The sequence below is a fragment of the Pseudophryne corroboree genome, chromosome 2 (genome assembly GCF_028390025.1).
Source record: "Pseudophryne corroboree isolate aPseCor3 chromosome 2, aPseCor3.hap2, whole genome shotgun sequence".
NCBI classification, from domain to species: domain Eukaryota; kingdom Metazoa; phylum Chordata; class Amphibia; order Anura; family Myobatrachidae; genus Pseudophryne; species Pseudophryne corroboree.
The window spans coordinates 411,122,685-411,142,884 of NC_086445.1; the positions used below are offsets into that span (position 1 = coordinate 411,122,685).

The 20,200-nt window shown below is 45.6% G+C and overlaps 1 protein-coding gene across 1 annotated transcript in view; it reads right to left on the reverse strand.

Moving 5' to 3' along the window:
• NMS (neuromedin S) overlaps nt 1-20,200 on the reverse strand; it is a 98,349-nt gene that overhangs the window by 21,948 nt on the left and 56,201 nt on the right. Inside the window, exons 4-6 of the mRNA XM_063953456.1 lie at nt 18,844-18,903; nt 2,543-2,569; nt 2,419-2,466 (exon numbers count right to left, since the gene is read on the reverse strand). Of these exons, the coding sequence (XP_063809526.1) occupies nt 2,419-2,466; nt 2,543-2,569; nt 18,844-18,903 (135 nt within the window). The remainder of the gene's footprint in view (nt 1-2,418; nt 2,467-2,542; nt 2,570-18,843; nt 18,904-20,200) is intronic.

The window sequence follows — 20,200 nt, forward strand, 5'->3', positions numbered from 1 at the left end:
GGCATTACAGGCCGCGGGTCACTAAGCTTAGGGGTAGGGTGGAATTTAAGCTGCTGCGCTGGCAGGGAGATGGGGAGTGGGCATGGGCATTACTGGCCGCTGCTCAGCGTCAGTTAACAGTTAACTCCGGCGGCTGCGGGGGGTGGGGGGGTGGGATCGGGCGTTACAACCCGCGGCTCAGTCACACTCTGGCGGCTGTGGCAGCGGCGGAGGGGGGGAGAGACGGCACTTTGAACCTGGCGCCGGCTGTGCGTCATTCACGGCTCCTGGACCGCCAGCTAATGAGAAGCTGCCACTTGGCAGCTTCTCATTGGCTGGCGGTCTGCGAGCCGTGATTGGCTCACGCCAGATTTAAAAAAAAGCCTCATCTTCTTCTGATTGGTGCTGCAGCCGGTCCGCGAGCCGTGATTGGCTGGCGGCCGCTGCCACCTTTACTATGGAACAGTTAACTCCGGCGGCTGCGGGGGGGGGGGGGGATCGGGCGTTACAAACCGCGGCTCAGTCACACTCTGGCGGCTGTGGCAGCGGCGGAGGGGGGGAGAGACGGCACTTTGAACCTGGCGCCGGCTGTGCGCCATTCACGGCTCCTGGACCGCCAGCTAATGAGAAGCTGCCACTTGGCAGCTTCTCATTGGCTGGCGGTCTGCGAGCCGTGATTGGCTCACGCCAAAAAAGCCTCATCTTCTTCTGATTGGTGCTGCAGCCGGTCCGCGAGCCATGATTGGCTGGCGGCCGCTGCCACCTTTACTATGGAACAGGGACATGATGCTGTGGCCGGGCGGAGGCGGAACTGGTTCCGCCTGCAATTAGAGGTGACGGAACGCAGTTCCGCCCCGTTCCGGCCCACTTTAACCACTGGTTCCCGGGTTGATGCGACCCGGGACCCGTTCACTACATAGGGAGAGGCAGTGCGGAGATGAACTCATCTCCCAGCTCCGCCTCCGCCCCTGCTGCCGGCTCCGCTCCCCGCCGCTATGGCAACTGACCTGGCAAATTGCCGGGTCGGGAAGCCTGCTGTTAGGGTCCAATGCTGGATCCCACCCGGGAAGGACCTGTTTCCAATTCTCGGGTGGGATCCGGCACTGGAGATGTGAAAGGGGCAAGATTGAATCTGCAATATTATGATGTAGATTTAATGTGCAGAGTGAGGATATGGAGGATTCGAGGATGACATCAAAACAGTGGACTTTGTAAAAGGGAGGGATGTTGTTGATAGAAAGAAGGGGTGAGAGGATTGGGACCTGGCAGGAAGGAAGATGATGAATTCTGTTTGGACAGTTCAGTTCAATATATTGCCTCATTTCATTATGATCCGGTAGGTTTGCAAATATTTTCTGAGAACTTCCCTAATGTGATTTACAATTGTGCAGTGTGATGTGTTCCAAATCAATAACTAAGCATGCAGACCACAACAGTGGTTCCCATACACGTCAGTGCCTGTTTATTCTAATGTAATCCTGAGAGCAAAATCGTTAGGACATGCATAGACTGGCATTCATCCAAACTACTACCTTAAATTCATGATGCAGCAAATGTTTCTCGAATAAACTGTAAAAATAGGTATAATTGAGCTCTATAATAAATGCACAGAATAGTCTTTGCTCTCTTTTAGGGCATCATATTTAATGTTAATGCATTTAGTAAATGTATTGAGACATCTCTATAATTGCACTGAATCTTTATGTGATATATTATAGCACTGAATACCAAACATTTGTAAATCTTAGTAACAAAATTCTAAATTATTACTGGGATATCTACTAACACATTTCTGTTTTACTTGTGTGGGGTGCACCCTTCTCCAGATCTGCACAGGTCCCAGAAGTCTTGCCCGGTCCACCACTGCTCTGTTATATGTTAATGCTGCTAAATTTATTCAATTACTGGAATTATGGGAGCTCCACCATTGTATCATTTCAGTCATTGGAACTGAGAAGCAGAGCACAGCTGAATTGAACACTTCTGAGACCTTGAGGTATATTTACTAACCAGCGGGTTGTCAAAACTGACAATCATCCGTGGCTTTGACAGATAGTTTTCAAATGACAATAGAAGCTCGGTTTAGCATTTATTTCTATTGGCGTTAAAATCTATTGGTCAAATTCACAGATGACAAACTGTTAGTTAGTAAAGGTACCCATTGGGAGATCATGAGGAAGGTGCATTGCAGAAGAGTATTGTATGTGTACGTTGTGAACTCCATACAGTACAACATGTTATGTATTTGGTAGCGTCCTCCATTAGCTCTACTCAGAAATGTTAGTGGCAAGTTCAGGAGTTGATAAATATGGCTTGGTTGACCTGGCTCAGTGTGAGATCTAAGTATCCGGAAATGGATACTTTATGTTAATGTTCAATGTCAAAAGATAATTTTATTGTTTTACAAAGATTTTTATGGATTAAATCATATGTACTTACCCCAGTCTTCAGGGCTGGATTTTGTGCTCTGGAGTAGTGAAATAAAAACTGCAGGGGTAAAGAGAACATTATAAAATGAGAGCATAACATATAGACAGAGTAAATGTGACATTGTTATACTTACTCTTTTGTAAATTTCTTGATTATTTGCCTGGAAAAATATTAATAAAAAAGGATTATCCTGCAAATCAACTGCAGCATATTAAGTGTACAGATAGGGGGTGGGCACACTGCAAGGAGTGTACAACTTTATATACTGGTGGTTATATTCATTTATTACCATGCAAGCAATGTAAGATCACATATGTACTCAACTGTGCATTACGTGCAGCATAAGCCACATTAGTACGTCACCTGTGCACCTAGATGGTCTCTCCAGTACACATTAAGGTGTACATCTACTTTCTCTTGTGTTCAGAAGTTAAATATCAAACCAAAATTCCAACCTTCTAAAATAGTAGAACCATCCTTTTCCTTAAACACAGTTTAATGAAGAAGTGGACGTATCCCCAAAACACATTGTAAAGTGACATAATTTAAGACTATTTTTATTATATTTAATCTTATTTTATGCTTTTTTTTAAAAAAAATTGACTGTTGCTTTTTTATTGTAATTTTGTTGCACTTTATTATTTTTTTTGCCATAACGTTTTCACTGAAACTGTGTGAAGTGAACTAACACTACTATTTGTATTACAATTATTCATGAGTAATATTATGAGTAGCATTATGAGTAATATTATCTAGAGGACACTGAAAGTTTAGAAATGTATAAATCAAAGATTTTTTATTCAAACATGTATAAAATGAACATGCGTAAAAACAGAATAGAAAGGCTTATCTGATATTGGTAGAAAAACTCCTGCCCACAGAGGAACCGACCACAACAGTCCAAATACGTGAAGCAATATCACCAGAAAAGACTCCAATGTATTTTGACCAATTAGTATTTCCTCAGGGGATAAGCCTTTCTATTCCTTTTTTTATGTATGGCATTGTTTGTTTGAATAAAACATCTTTGATTTATACAATTCTACACTATAGTACAGAACTTTTAGATTACGTTTCCTGAGGTACATTGGAAAGCTTTCAAAAGTGTTTTTGGGAGCCTGTTTCTTTAAGGATAAATGCCCAAATTAGCACATACTGTAAGTACTCACTGTGGTGTGCAGATATTTTTGTTGGACATTTGTTGGATTTTTTTTAGAACATTTATTTGTACCACGTTTGATAAACAGTGTGTGGCGCCCTTTGTCTCTCATATCTATCTATCTATCTATCTATCTATCTATCTATCTATCTATCTATCTATCTATCTATCTATCTGTCATAGATAGAGTAGGCGGTACTCAGGAGACTATCCTACAATAAATATAGTTTTTCTTCACTACGAAACACAAGTCTCCTGAGTGCCTCCTACTCTATTTATGCTGTATCTGGTCATGCTGGACCAAGGAGGGCACAGGAGCAAGTGCCCTGTACTTGTCCTATATTGTCTTGAACTGTAAGTCACTATTTTCTTGTTTTGCTTATTTCTTTGTATACTCTGTAACTGGGTGCTGCAGATCCCTTGTGGTGCTACATAAATAAAGGATAATAATAATGATTATCTATCTATCTATCTATCTATCTATCTATCTATCTATCTATCTATCTATCTATCTATCTATCTATCTATCTCCGGCGCTACCCGCTCATCTCAGTCCGCAAAGCAGACTGGCTCTGCTACTATTTTGTAATGTGCCATGTTGCTGCTGCCGGCTGCTGCAGCCTGCGCCTGTCACGCTGTGTGACAGGTAGTGGCGCCGGCAGCATGAAGAGCGGCTCCCCCACCCCTGGCTCCTTATTAAATGTGCCCTCCACTTCCCTGCATGTTGCTGCAGGCTGCGGCAGCTAATGTCTGTCACAGTGTATAACAGGCAGTGGCTCCAGCAGCAGGAAGAGTGTCAACCGCGGCCCACCTCCCCCATCTCTGATCCTCTGCGCTGTGCCTCCTCACTGACTGCTGCTGCACCTGTCAAATTTTATTGACAGGCAGCGGCGCCGGCAGCATGATGAGGCCATCTTTCCCTGTGACAGGGGCAGGGTCACCCGCAGCCCCCCCTCATTGCTCCTCCCTGCTGCCCTGTCAAGCTGGTCAACAGACAGGCAGCAGCGCCCTCCCCCCCCCATCTTCCCTCTTCTTCTCTGAAGACAGCACTGTCCCTGCTTTCACCCCTCCCATCCTATTCCCTCCCCTCTCCTTCTTCTCTCCACTCACAGGAGTGGAGAGTAATGGCATCCAGCAGAAGAGGAGCCTACGGAGAAAGAGGAGGGCCATCAAGAAAAGTAGCGGAAAAGACAGAAAAAGCACACTGCTACAGAAAAAAAAGGTAATTTTTTTTTATTGCAAATGGTTATAGCTATTTAATAAGGACATTTATAATTAATTAAAAAAATTTGGATTATAGAAAATGGTGTGGGATGGGAAAAGTGGGGTACCACGCTTGTTGTGGCTATATCTAGGTGGATTTGCGCCTCGTTTGTCATGACCGCATTTGCTTCTTTGGGGTACATTTACTAAGCAGTGATAAGAGCGGAGAAGTGAGCCAGTGGAGAAGTTGCCCATGGCAACCAATCAGCACTGAAGTAACATCTATAATTTGCATACTATAAAATGATACAGAGCTGCTGATTGGTTGATGGGGAAATTTCTCCACTGGCTCACTTCTCGTTCTTATCACTGCTTAGTAAATGTACCCCTTAGACTTAGATGTGCATTTGCCCCATTCACAGTGAATGGGGCGGCAAAAGACGCATGCCTGTAGCGGCTATGTGTGAGCATGCCTAGCTGCGCCGGGAGGGCGCGTCCTGGCAGGATGTAGCCACAATAAGCCTGGCTACATCTGTATATCTGTATATTTAATTTAAAATATGAATTATAATATTTATTATAGTAATTAATGAATACATCAATTATAATATAAACATATTATTTTGTCCATTGTAGGTCTAGTCGCATGGTGAGGACCTTCTCTGGATGTCTGATAGGAGTCAAGTGAGGTAAGCTTGCATTTTTAATGCTGTTTCCCACTGCCTGTCACCCACTGCCTCTCCGCAGCGTCACCCTCTGCCTGTCATCTCCCGCTGCCTCTTCCCGGCCGTCACCCTCTCCCCGTCATCTCTTTCCTGTCACCCTCTCCCTGTCACCCACTGACTCTTACCATCTCCCCATCACCTATCTTCTATCACCCTCTCTTTGTCACCCACTAACTCTCCCCATCTCCCCATCACCTTTCTCCTTAGTCACCCTCTCTCTGTCACCCACTGACTGTCACCGTCTCTCTGTCATCTCTTGCTCCTGTCACCAACTGACTCTTACACCTCCATGTCATCCACTGACTCTCACCTCTCCCTTTCACCTCTCTCCTGTCATCCACTGACTCTCCCCATTACCCCGTCACCCTCTACCTGTCACCCACAGACTCTCACCATCTCCCCGTCACCTTTCTCCTCAGTCACCCTCTACCTGTCACCCGCTGACTCTCACCCTTTCCCTGTCACCCTCTCCCTGTCACCCACTGACTCCCACCATCTCACCGTCACTCTATACCTGTCACCCACTGACTCTCACCATCTCCCCATCACCTCTCTTCTGTCACCCTCTCCCTGTCACCCACTAACTCTCCCCATCTCCCCATCACATTTCTTCTCTGTCACCCTCTACCTGTCACCTGCTGACTCTCACCCTTTCCCTGTCACCCTCTCCCTGCCACCCACTGACTCTCACCATCCCCCCATCACATCTCTCTCCTGTCACCGTCTCCCTGTTACCCACTGACTCTCACCCTCTGCCAGTTACCCTCTCCCCATCACCCACTGACTCTCTCCCTCTCCCCGTCACCATCTCCCCACCACCATTTCTCTCTTTTCACCCTCTCCTTGTCACCCTCTTACTCTCACTGTCACCTTATTTATTTATTAATAGTTTCTTATATAGCACAGCAAATTCCGCTGCGCTTTACAACGGAATTCCACCTTACCACCTGTCACCCACTGCCTCTCTGCAGCATCACCATCTTCATGTCTCCCACTGTCTCTCACCGTCCAACACCCTCTACCTCTCCAAAGTGTCACCCACTGCCTACATTTCCCTGCTGTCACCCTGCATCCATCTCCCATTGACTATCCCCTCCACAAAATGCTTTTCTCTGGGGACACCATCTATAAACTCTGGCAGAGCCCATTTAGCAATTAAAACCAACATACTCTGACAAAGGTGTTACATGTTGTTCTGTGGCGTTGGGTATGCTTTACGGACGGACGGGATCCTGGCGGTCAGAATACTGCGAGCGCACTGCCTGTCACCCACTACATCCCATTCTGTGACGTGTATATGTGTTTACTGGTATTAGGTATTATTATTAGCACTGGTTCTACTATGGTGCATACGCTTCCGTGAACAGGAGGCAGCTTGCCGCCGCTAGTCGCAATTGCTATGCTGCTGCTCGTGGGTAGGATGAGAGTGGCCACATATGTATTTGTAGGAGGGCGCTAAATGTATAGTTTGCAGGAGGGCGCTGAACGCCCTAGCACCGGCCCTGTATCTATCTATCTATCTATCTATCTATCTATCTATCTATCTATCTATCTATCTATCTGTCTGTCTGTCTGTCTATCTAGCATTACTATTGCATATAGCCTTGTTTCCTACAACACTAATGGCTAATAGTTATGCCTCTTTACGTGAACTCCATATTGTGAAGATTCTGCAAATAAATCAATGTTTGCACATTCATAGCTAATGTTAAAGATAGAAATTAGAATTGATTAGATCACTTACAAATAGACTAAAACAGAAAGTACAGCTTGTATTGCTGCTGCATTGCGGCATGCAAATCCGGGCACATCGGAAGCTGTGCGTACGCACAGTCCGGCTCCCATTAAGTTAACATTACAGACCTGCGGTATCGACTGAGTGCCGGCTATCGCAGCATAGCATTCGCAACAACAATATAAAATGACACATCTGTATGTAGTTCCTTTATTTTGCTAGACTCTTTAGGCAATCTGATAATGTAACCATTAGATTTAGAGTTACTGTTCAATTTTTTTATACTTAAATATTTTATAAGAATCCATATATTGTTCATTTTATATAACTAAAGGGGCCCATACATCAGCAATCACAAAAAAAGATTTACAGATTCTGCATTTTGTGATTCCCCAATACACTAATATGCACCCATATATTGCCAATGTTTTACTGTACATTGATTCGCAGATCCATTTCATCCAAAGATTAGATCAGCAAATTATGAAAGTGCCCACTTTAAAACCACTTAACTGACGATTTTTCCCTTCAAAACTGTTAATAACATTGTTTTTTAAAATGTATTTTATTTAATAAAGTTTAAAAAGTATTTTTTTTTTAAATATATTTAACCATTATATTATGCACATCTGCAGAATGGATCTCCTCATCAAAGACGGGGGGACAGGGTGGGACAGCGCAGTCGCATGAGATCTGGTCAGAATTGGTGTGGAGTCTCATGGTGGCTTACAACCAGGAAGATGTCTAGCTTGCCAGGCTGAGGCATTCTGTGGGCACAGAGGTTAGCATTGCTTCCTCCCACAGTCCTACTTATAGTATGAAATGAGATTCGACTGTAGAGTGGTAAGCGCCACTAGGGCAGGGGCTCAATAACGAAAAAATTCACTGCACAGTCCTGCTTAGTACTGTACCGAACCCACCCGAACTCAACTTGTCCCATCCTAGGCCACTGTGGGGGCTCAGGATGGGCTGCTAAAACATCTAAGGGGCTGCTTTATTTAAAAATAAAATATGAATAAAATAAACAAGACACAGGTATGCTCACATGCGTGTAACTTGGAGCAGGCATCTGCCACAAAATATGTAAATAAAAATGCAAGAAAAAAATGGAAAAAAAAGAAACCCACATGATTTTCACAAAATAAGTCTCCAGACTACGTGGAGGGGAATATATCAAATCTTGATCTGTGATATACACCAGTTTATTTGCATCCCAGCATTAAATCCAAGATTATCTTAATTCCTGAAAATGGAGAAGGTGGTACAAATTCGGAGGCTTTGGCCCCTAGTTTTTCAGTTTGTCCAGTAATGTGGTAATTATATATTTGCTTGGTTGAAGTCCTTTCCGTTCCACACCAATATAGGAGTGGAGGTGTTGTGCCTGATTGCGTGTGCCTCTCTTTTTAATCACCTTCTTGACACTGTCCTCTTCCTCTTGCCTCTTCTCATAATGTGGAAAGTCATCAAATATGAAGGTGGTATGTTTGTAGCTAGCTATGATTCAGAGAAGTTGACAAGATTTTTCCATGTGCATGTCCTGTTTAAACAACATAAGGGTGGATGGGAGGGCCCGAGGACAATTCTATCTTGCACCTCTTTTTTTCTTTGCATTTTGTGCTCTTTGGGGCCTAATTGTTAAAGCTGCCATCCTGTCTGACACTGCAGTGCCTCTCCTAGATGGGCCAGGTGTTTGTGCCACCCACTTGTGTCGCTTTGCTTAGTCATCCAGCTACCTTGGTGCAACCTTTTGGCCTAAAAACAATATTGTGAGGTGTGTGACTTGTTCAGAATAGACTGGAAATGAGTGGAAATTAATGTTATTGAGGATAATAATACCATAGGATCAAAAATAACCACAAATTCTGTGATTTTAGCTGTTTTTATGTTTTGTTTTTTTAAATAATCCAGATCCAAAACCAAAACCCGAAAAGGGTGGTTTTGGCAAAACCAATCCAGATCCAAAACAAGAACGGTGATCCAGATCCAAAACCAAAACACAAAACCCGAAAAGTGTCCACCGCACATCTCTAGCAACCTTCCCAAAACTACATGCAACCTAACCTACCAGGCAGAGTTGAATTAGAGATTTTTGCAGATTGAGAGACATGACTGTTCATAAGCTAACTGTAATGAAGCTAAGATAACATCATTGTTTCCAGTATATTTTTTGTGTGAGTTGACATTCTTTGGTTGCGCTAGTACTGTAAAGCAGACACAGTGGATCCCTGTTTATCTTTAAAATTATCCACTCATAAATGTTACTGATTATCAGTACATAGACTAAGCTATAACAGGAGATTTTGAGCCATGTGGAAGTTTTCGCAGTCCCCAACATTAATTTGTATTTTTTTTGGGGGGGATTACTAGTCTACATCTACTAGTGGCAAGACCTATTGTGTGACAAGCCTGCCACAGTACTAGTTACATATACGCTGTGTTCCTTTAAAGGTTTGACGAATATGCTACTCTGGGGGATCCTGTGCCTGATTAGGGCTGTTAATAAAAGCCTTGTCTAGAAACCTTTGTCTCATACTTGCCTACCTGACCCTCTCCATGAGGGAGAAAATGCTCTGTTCCTGGACTTTCCTGGTAATATATGATTGCCATCACCTGTGGTGAAACACCTTTCTTATCAATTAACTAGCTCACCACAGGTGATGGCAATCATACATTACCAGGAAAGTCCAGGAACAGAGCATTTTCTCCCTCATGGAGAGGGTCAGGTAGGCAAGCATGCTTTGTCTATACACATATACGGAATACATACTGGAGATCGGCAGACGGGATGCTGGCTGGCACTATACCGACAGTTGCATCCTGTCAGCCGGAGTACCAGTAGTGAGTGCCGTTGCGGGCTCGCTTTGCTCGGACGAGATGGTGACATGGGCACACCCCCCGAGTGGCAATATCGGGCATTTCCTCGGCTGTCGGGATTCCTGCGTCGGTATCCTGAGTGCTGGGATCCCGACATGCGGTATATTGACTGCATCTCACATATACACCTGATACTTGGTCTTTGTATTCCCTTGTATGTATAATAATTCAGTCCTTGAATTACTCTCTTTTTCCTGAAGTTACCTTCCAAAGCTTACATATTTGGCTGATACTTGTATACAATTAGTCTTACCCAGCCAGCATCCTGTTCTTCCCTATGGAATAGATGTGCACTGAAGTGTCATTATACTGGAGATCCATTTTAGGATTTACTGTATTAACTTTTCATCTCTGATATCCTAGACCAGAGCTGGCCAAACCAGTCCTCGAGATCTACCAACAGTTCACATTTTCCAGACCACCTAGCTGGTGCACAGGTGTAGTCATTACTAATTAAGATGTGCTGCATTCATTCCTAACTGACAATTCTACAGATCTCCAGGAGGCCTGGAAAACATGAACTGTTGGTAGATCTCGAGGACCGGTTTGGCCAGCCCTGTCCTAAACCCTTAACATGTAACTATTGGGGATGGTCGATAATGCAGCCACTAAAGTGGCGATGGGGTCTATTTACTAAGCCTTGGCGAGAGATAAAGTGGACATAGATAAAGTACCAACCAATCAGCTCCTTACTGTCATGTTACAGGCTGTGTTTGTAAACTAAAAGGATCTGGTTTGTTGGTGCTTTATCTCCACTTTATCTTTCTCCGAGGCTTAGTGCATAGACCCCTATATTCCTATCGTCATTGATTCTTTTTCAATGCTAGGAAGCTTTGTTGCCGAAATAAACACCTCCAATCTTCCCTCTCTTGCCTACTGGAAGTCATAGTCAGTAAGGTGCTGCCACTGTGCAATTTCACATTTAGGGCAGATTCAGAGTCGGACACAGCAGTGTCTGTGTGTGCATCTGTTGGTGATAGCCCTTCTGCGACTTTGTGCAAATGCAACTACAAAGCCCTTCTCTGGTGTACAGCCATGCGTACAAATGTGCAAGGACTGAGATTCCCACTGTCATCGCCTGTAAACACTGAAATACTGACTGGTGCATCTTTAGACACACCATTAAAACTTTCCCTTGCCTTATGTCCAGTACAGCTTCAACCGATTTCAGCAACATGTTTGCGACATTCTCATAACATGCCCGTAAGACTGACCATCTCCCTGTGTCCGATAAGCCACATCCCAGTCACTGCCCAGGAATGCCCAAAACATTTCTAAAACCATGCATCTCCCGTCGCCTCAATGGCAACTCTGACTGTGCATTTACTATCTGGACACATGCGCAGGAGGACAAAATGGCTCCACTGTGTCTGATATCGGCAGTACGTGTGACTCAGCTCCTTACTGTCTCACACTTACATGTTTCAGAAGGTGTGGAGTCCATGGATAGAAGCACACAACAGTGAACATGAATTGCTAATGCATTAATGTATACTGCAGTCGTCAGGAGGTGTTATTTGGGGTTCGGTATGATTTACCGCCGCACAGGATGCCGAATGTCAGTATACCAACATAGGCATCATGAGCTGTAGAATGCCGGCAGGGGGGGGGGAGGGGGGTGAGCGCAATGAAGTCCCTTGCGGGCAATCTAATTGTGAATACATTGGATCTAAGGTTGACCCCTGGCAGCGTAGCCTGGCTGCGCTGTCAGATGGTCAGCGGCCATTTTTTTCCGGAGCAGCTGCGTGTGATGTCACACAGCTGCCCTGAAAACAGTCCCGGTCTGCCCTATTTGCTCCGCCCCACAATGCCACGTCACCGCCCCGAAAACACCCGCAGCTGTCAATCACATTGCAGTCGCATCCATCTGGGATGCAACCGCAATGTATGCGTCCACGCAGCCGCTGTGCGGCCACTGCGCATGTGCAGTTTGCCACCATCTGCAAACTGCGCTGCGTGCAGTAACAAAGGCGGGGTCTGAATGACCCCCTCCATGCGTATTCATCACTGCTCACATCACTAGTATTGGCACTTCCACTCACCCCATGCTTTGTGCAAAAAAATCCACAGTCTGTAAATACTTTATATGGTATATGTGCAGTCCACTGATAATCACAGCACTGATTATGTAATGGATAGCATTACTGCCTTACACCACTGAGGTCTTGAGTTCTATTCCCGACACAGCCCTAACTGTGTGGATTTTGTATATTGTTCCCCTGCTTTTTTTTGGGAGGGGGGCTTTCGGGTACTTTGGCTTCCACCCACAAGCCAAAATTACCAGAGTGTATATGTGTACATATGGTAGGGAATATAGGGCCTAATTCAGACCTGATCGCTGGGCTGCTAATTTTGCTGCCCCGTGATCAGATATTTGCCGCCCAAGGGGAGTGTATATTCGCTGTGCATATGTGCGCATGTGTACGCCGAGCTGCAAATATCCCTCAGTCAGTGGACAGCTGCAAATCCGTTCGCACCTCACTCACCATCAAATGATTTTGCCACTGTGTGCAGACCGTGCGCAGCCCAGGACTTAACCCTACAGTGCGATGAGAACAGGGTGACATCACACACCCTCCCTGGAAATGCTTGTTTTCCCTGACACTCCCGGAAAACCGTCAGTTACCACCCACAAACGGCCTCTTCCTGTCAGCATGCGAATGGCTGTGTGATTGAAATTTTCGCACCAGCATGTTGCTGTTTGGCGATGACTGTTGTTTGGCGACGTGCACATGCATTGCGGTGCATACACATGCGCAGTCTATCGATAAACGCACAGCAGCGATCAGGTCTGAATTGGGCCCATACATGGTAAGCTCCACTGGGGCAGAGACTGATGTGAATGTAAAGTACTGTGAAACGCTGCAGAATAGGTGTGTGCTATATAGATAACCAAATGACAGTATTGCACGATGTGTCCACTATTGGACTTGCACCTGACTCATAATTATGCAAACTATTCAAATGCTTGTGTGACCAGACCCTTTGTTGCATGAGCATGTACAGGATTAGCCATGTTAAGCAGTTTCTTCCACGCTTAATGATGGTCACTGCATTTCCAGCATGCCTGGCACTCATGTCCAGTCCAAAAGCCCTACTTTACGCTGAGAGGTGTGAGCAGAAATGCAGCCTTGTGAGATGCTCGCTCCCAAGCAGTTTAGATGGCAGCTACAATTGAATCCCCCCTCACATGTGGCAGAACTCCACACCACCACACTGTTATTTCTCTGACGTCCTAGTGGATGCTGGGAACTCCGAAAGGACCATGGGGAATAGCGGCTCCGCAGGAGACTGGGCACAACTAAAGAAAGCTTTTAGGTCACCTGGTGTGCACTGGCTCCTCCCACTATGACCCTCCTCCAAGCCTCAGTTAGATTTTGTGCCTGGCCGAGGTTGGATGCACACTAGGGGCTCTCCTGAGCTTCTAAAAAGAAAGTATATAATTAGGTTTTTTATTTTACAGTGAGACCTGCTGGCAACAGGCTCACTGCAGCGAGGGACTAAGGGGAGAAGAAGTGAACCTGCCTGCTTGCAGCCAGCTTGGGCTTCTTAGGCTACTGGACACCATTAGCTCCAGAGGGATCGACCGCATGGAACTGGCCTTGGTGTTCGGTCCCGGAGCCGCGCCGCCGTCCCCCTTACAGAGCCAGAAGCAAGAAGAGGTCCGGAAAATCGGCGGCAGAAGACATCAGTCTTCACCAAGGTAGCGCACAGCACTGCAGCTGTGCGCCATTGCTCCTCATGCACACTTCACACTCCGGTCACTGAGGGTGCAGGGCGCTGGGGGGGGGGGCGCCCTGAGCAGCAATAAAAACACCTTGGCTGGCAAAAATACCACAATATATAGCCCCAGAGGCTATATATGTGATAATTACCCCTGCCAGAATCCATAAAAAAGCGGGAGAATAGTCCGCAAAAAAGGGGCGGAGCTATCTCCTTCAGCACACTGGCGCCATTTCTCCCTCACAGCTCCGCTGGAAGGAAGCTCCCTGGCTCTCCCCTGCAGTCTACACTACAGAAAAGGGTAAAAAAGAGAGGGGGGGCACTAAATTTAGGCGCAGTATATATAACAGCAGCTATAGGGGACATAATTCAGTTAGTCCCTGCATTATATAGCGCTCTGGTGTGTGCTGGCATACTCTCACTCTGTCTCCCCAAAGGGCTTTTGTGGGTCCTGTCCTCTGTTAGAGCATTCCCTGTGTGTGTGCGGTGTGTCGGTACGGCTGTGTCGACATGTTTGATGAGGATAATGATGTGGAGGCGGAGCAGATGCCTATAGAAGGGATGTCACCCCCTGCGGGGCAGACACCTGAGTGGATGGACTTATGGAAGGAATTGCGTGCACGTGTCGACTCCTTACACAAAAAATTTGACGACATGCCAAATGCGGGACAGCCGGCTTCTCGGCTCGTGCCTGTCCAGGCGTCTCAAAGGCCATCGGGGGATCTAAAACGCCCGCTACCTCATATGGCAGACGCGGATGTCGACACGGATACTGACACCAGTGTCGACGACGATGAGTCTAGTCTAATGTCCACTAAGGCCATTCGTTGCATGATTGAAGCAATGAAAGAGGTGTTACAAATTTCTGATATAAACCCAGGTACCACTAAAAAGGGTATTATGTTTGGGGAGAAAAAACTACCCGTAGTTTTTCCCCCATCAGAAGAATAAAATGAAGTGTGTGAAGAAGCGTGGGCTTTCCCTGATAAAAGATTGGTAATCTCTAAGAAGTTACTAATGGCGTTCCCTTTCCCGCCAGAGGATAGGTCACGTTGGGAGACACCCCCTAGGGTGGATAAAGCGCTCACACGTTTGTCTAAAAAGGTGGCACTACCGTCTCCGGATACGGCCGCCCTCAAGGAACCTGCTGATAGAAAGCAGGAGGCGATTCTGAAGTCTGTATATACACACTCAGGCATTATACTTAGACCAGCTATTGCGTCAGCATGGATGTGCAGTGCTGCCGCTGCGTGGTCAGATTCCCTGTCAGAAAATATTGACACCCTAGACAGGGACACTATTCTGCTAACCATAGAGCATATAAAAGACTCAGTCTTATACATGAGAGATGCACAGAGGGAGATCTGCCGGCTGGCATCTAAAATAAGTGCATTGTCCATTTCTGCTAGGAGAGGCTTATGGACTCGCCAGTGGACAGGGGATGCAGATTCAAAAAGGCACATGGAAGTTTTGCCTTATAAGGGTGAGGAGGTATTTGGGGATGGTCTCTCGGACCTAGTTTCCACAGCAACTGCTGGGAAGTCAGCATTTTTACCCCATGTTCCCTCACAGCCAAAAAAGGCGCCGTTTTATCAGGTACAGTCCTTTCGGACTCAGAAAAACAGGCGTGGAAAAGGCGGGTCCTTTCTGTCCAGAGGCAGAGGTAAGAAAAAAAGGCTGCAACAAACAGCAGGTTCCCAGGAGCAAAAGTGCTCCCCCGCTTCTTCCAAGTCCGCCGCATGACGGTGGGGCTCCACAGGCGAAGCCAGGTACAGTGGGGGGCCGCCTCAAAAATTTCAGCGATCAGTGGGCTCGCTCACAGGTGGATCCCTGGATCCTGCAAATAGTATCTCAAGGGTACAAACTGGAATTCGAGGCGTCTCCACCCCACCGGTTCCTAAAATCTGCCTTGCCGATTACTCCTTCAGACAGGGAGGCTGTGCTAGCGGCAATTCACAAGCTGTATTCCCAGCAGGTGATAATCAAGGTGCCCCTACTTCAACAAGGACGGGGTTACTATTCCACACTGTTTGTGGTACCGAAACCGGACGGTTCGGTGAGACCCATTTTAAATTTGAAATCCTTGAACACATACATAAAAAAATTCAAGTTCAAGATGGAATCGCTCAGGGCGGTTATTGCAAGCCTGGACGAGGGGGATTACATGGTATCCCTGGACATCAAGGATGCTTACCTGCATGTCCCCATTTACTATCCTCACCAGGAGTACCTCAGATTTGTGGTACAGGATTGCCATTACCAATTCCAGATGCTGCCGTTTGGACTCTCCACGGCACCGAGGGTGTTTACCAAGGTAATGGCGGAAATGATGATACTCCTTCGAAGAAAGGGAGTTTTAATTATCCCGTACTTGGACGATCTCCTAATAAAGGCGAGGTCCAAGGAGCAGTTGTTGGTGGGAGTAGCACTATCTCAGGAGGTGCTACACCTGCACGGTTGGATTCTGAATATTCCAAAATCACAGCTGGTTCCGACGACACGTCTACTGTTCCTGGGTATGATTCTGGATACAGTCCAGAAAAAAGTGTTTCTCCCGGAGGAGAAAGCCAAGGAGCTGTCATCTCTAGTCAGAGACCTCCTGAAACCAAAACAGGTATCGGTGCATCACTGCACGCGGGTCCTGGGAAAGATGGTGGCTTCTTACGAAGCAATTCCTTTCGGCAGGTTCCATGCCAGAATCTTTCAGTGGGACCTGTTGGACCAATGGTCCGGATCGCATCTTCAGATGCATCGCCTAATAACCCTGTCTCCAAGAACCAGGGTGTCTCTGCTGTGGTGGCTGCAGAGTGCTCATCTTCTAGAGGGCCGCAGATTCGGCATACAGGACTGGGTCCTGGTGACCACGGATGCCAGCCTTCGAGGCTGGGGGGCAGTCACACAGGGAAGAAACTTCCAAGGACTATGGTCGAGTCAGGAGACTTCCCTACACATAAATATTCTGGAACTAAGGGCCATTTACAATGCCCTAAGTCAGGCAAAATCCCTGCTTCTACACCAGCCGGTACTGATCCAGTCAGACAACATCACGGCAGTCGCCCATGTAAATCGACAGGGCGGCACAAGAAGCAGGATGGCAATGGCAGAAGCCACAAGGATTCTCCGATGGGCGGAAAATCACGTACTAGCACTGTCAGCAGTGTTCATTCCGGGAGTGGACAACTGGGAAGCAGACTTTCTCAGCAGGCACGACCTCCACCCGGGAGAGTGGGGACTTCATCCAGAAGTCTTCACGCTGATTGTAAATCGATGGGAACGGCCACAGGTGGACATGATGGCGTCCCGCCTAAACAAAAAACTAGAGAGATATTGCGCCAGGTCAAGGGACCCTCAGGCGATAGCTGTGGACGCTCTAGTGACACCGTGGGTGTACCAGTCAGTTTATGTGTTCCCTCCTCTGCCTCTCATACCAAGGGTACTGAGAATAATAAGAAAACGAGGAGTAAGAACAATACTCGTGGTTCCGGATTGGCCAAGACTACCTGAAGTTCAGACGTTTGTGAAAGGAGTGCTGCATATTCAGCCCCCGTTTGTGCCTCCAGTGGCACCTTGGGATCTCAACGTGGTGTTGAGTTTCTTAAAATCACATTGGTTTGAGCCACTTGGAACCGTGGATCTAAAATATCTCACGTGGAAAGTGGTCATGTTATTGGCCTTGGCTTCAGCCAGGCGTGTGTCAGAATTGGCAGCTTTGTCATGTAAAAGCCCTTATCTGATTTTCCATATGGATAGGGCGGAATTGAGGACTCGTCCCCAGTTTCTCCCTAAGGTGGTATCAGCTTTTCACTTGAACCAACCTATTGTGGTGCCTGCGGCTACTAGGGATTTGGAGGATTCCAAGTTACTGGACGTAGTCAGGGCCTTGAAAATTTATGTTTCCAGGACGGCTAGAGTCAGGAAAACTGACTCGCTATTTATCCTGTATGCACCCAACAAACTGGGTGCTCCTGCTTCTAAGCAGACTATTGCTCGCTGGATTTGTAGCACAATTCAGCTGGCGCATTCTGCGGCTGGACTGCCGCATCCTAAATCAGTAAAAGCCCATTTCACAAGGAAGGTGGGCTCATCTTGGGCGGCTGCCCGAGGGGTCTCGGCTTTACAACTTTGCCGAGCTGCTACTTGGTCAGGGGCAAACACGTTTGCAAAATTCTACAAATTTGATACCCTAGCTGAGGAGGACCTTGAGTTCTCTCATTCGGTGCTGCAGAGTCATCCGCACTCTCCCGCCCGTTTGGGAGCTTTGGTATAATCCCCATGGTCCTTTCGGAGTTCCCAGCATCCACTAGGACGTCAGAGAAAATAAGATTTTACTCACCGGTAAATCTATTTCTCGTAGTCCGTAGTGGATGCTGGGCGCCCATCCCAAGTGCGGATTGTCTGCAATACTTGTACATAGTTATTGTTAACTAAAGGGTTATTGTTGAGCCATCTGTTGAGAGGCTCAGTTGTTTTCATACTGTTAAACTGGGTATAGTATCACGAGTTATACGGTGTGATTGGTGTGGCTGGTAGGAGTCTTACCCGGGATTCAAAATCCTTCCTTATTATGTCAGCTCGTCCGGGCACAGTGTCCTAACTGAGGCTTGGAGGAGGGTCATAGTGGGAGGAGCCAGTGCACACCAGGTGACCTAAAAGCTTTCTTTAGTTGTGCCCAGTCTCCTGCGGAGCCGCTATTCCCCATGGTCCTTTCGGAGTTCCCAGCATCCACTACGAACTACGAGAAATAGATTTACCGGTGAGTAAAATCTTATTATTTGCTTTTTTAATTTACTTTGCTACAAAATAATGCTTATCTTGGCCATGGTAAATTACCACCCCCATTGCCCTCTCCTTTCCTCTTACATATGTGCTATAGTTGTTATTACAGTATGTTTCATTTCAATCAGTGACATTTATGTAACATGATGGGGGATATTCTATTGTTTAGATAGGGAAAAACAGACACCCAAACAACTTTTTCAAACAATTGAATTCCACCCAATAAGTATTTTCCTTACCTCATTGACCTTCATTCTATTGTAAATGGAGCTACAAAGGTCCATGACAAAATTTGAAATCTGAAAGAAAAATTTTGTTAAGATTCTTATAACATGTTCTATACAGTATGTCATTTTTTGAGATTTAAAAACAGTTTGATTGCTAATCCACTAAGCAAAAAATGCTGTACGAAACTACACGTACTGTATTTTCTTGATGACAAGTCTATAAAAAACAAGTTAAGCTTTAGGAATTGTAATTATTCATAACAGCCATCTAAAGTCGAAAATTAATCAAAACATACTGACTTTGGGAACACATAATGCACATTCATGGCCAGTCTCTTAAATTAAAAAAGTATTAGGGGTCTATTCATGAAGCAGTGAAAATAGTGGAGAAGTGAGCAAGTGGAGAAGTTGCCAATGGCAACCAATCAGCATTGAAGTAACATTTTGAATTTGCATACTATACAATTGTCCAGAGCAGCTGATTGGTTGGCATGGGCAACTTCTCCACAGGTTCACTTCTCCACCCTTTTCACTGCTTCATGAATAGACCCCACTGTGCACAAAAAATATAGATAAATGCAAATATTTTTGAAACCATAAAAACTGTAGGAATTTGCTACAAGCAGCAGGAAGGGAGTGGGGGAAGGGTACTACAGAGGCTATAACCAGTAATCCAGTGTCATCTGGAATTATACTAACCGTCTGACTTGCCGCTGTATACTGGTGTTCTACCTACTAAGAAAGAGATGCGTACCATTTTTGAACTTGGAACTTTGGTGCCAAATGGCCTCAATAGTGAATTTGAGACCAATGGTTTATACAAAGTTGGTTAATACTTGCCTACCTGACCCTCTCCATGAGGGAGAAAATGCTCTGTTCCTGGACTTTCCTGGTAATGTATAATTGCCATCACCTGTGGTGAGCTAGTTAATTGATAAGAAAGGTGTTTCACCACAGGTGATGGCAATCATACATTACCAGGAAAGTCCAGGAACAGAGCATTTTCTCCCTCATGGAGAGGGTCAGGTAGGCAAGTATGAGTTGGTTGCAATATTACCCAGGGGGGCTCTAACCCTCTCACCTTTGATTGCAGGATGGCAAATTATTGATACATGACTAATTCCTGTTTTTTTTGTCTCGCCACAATGGATATACAAATATATATATATATATATATATATATATATATATATATTGTGTGATTGTTATGATTGTACAGTTAGCATGCATAGGTGATTATAGCACCGGGCCTTATCTACTTTATTATAAATTTATTCGCCTTGTTATTACTAATACATTTTATAATCATTGTACTTGTATATGAGTGTATATTTTTAATGTGATATCTTTTATCTATTCCCACTATATA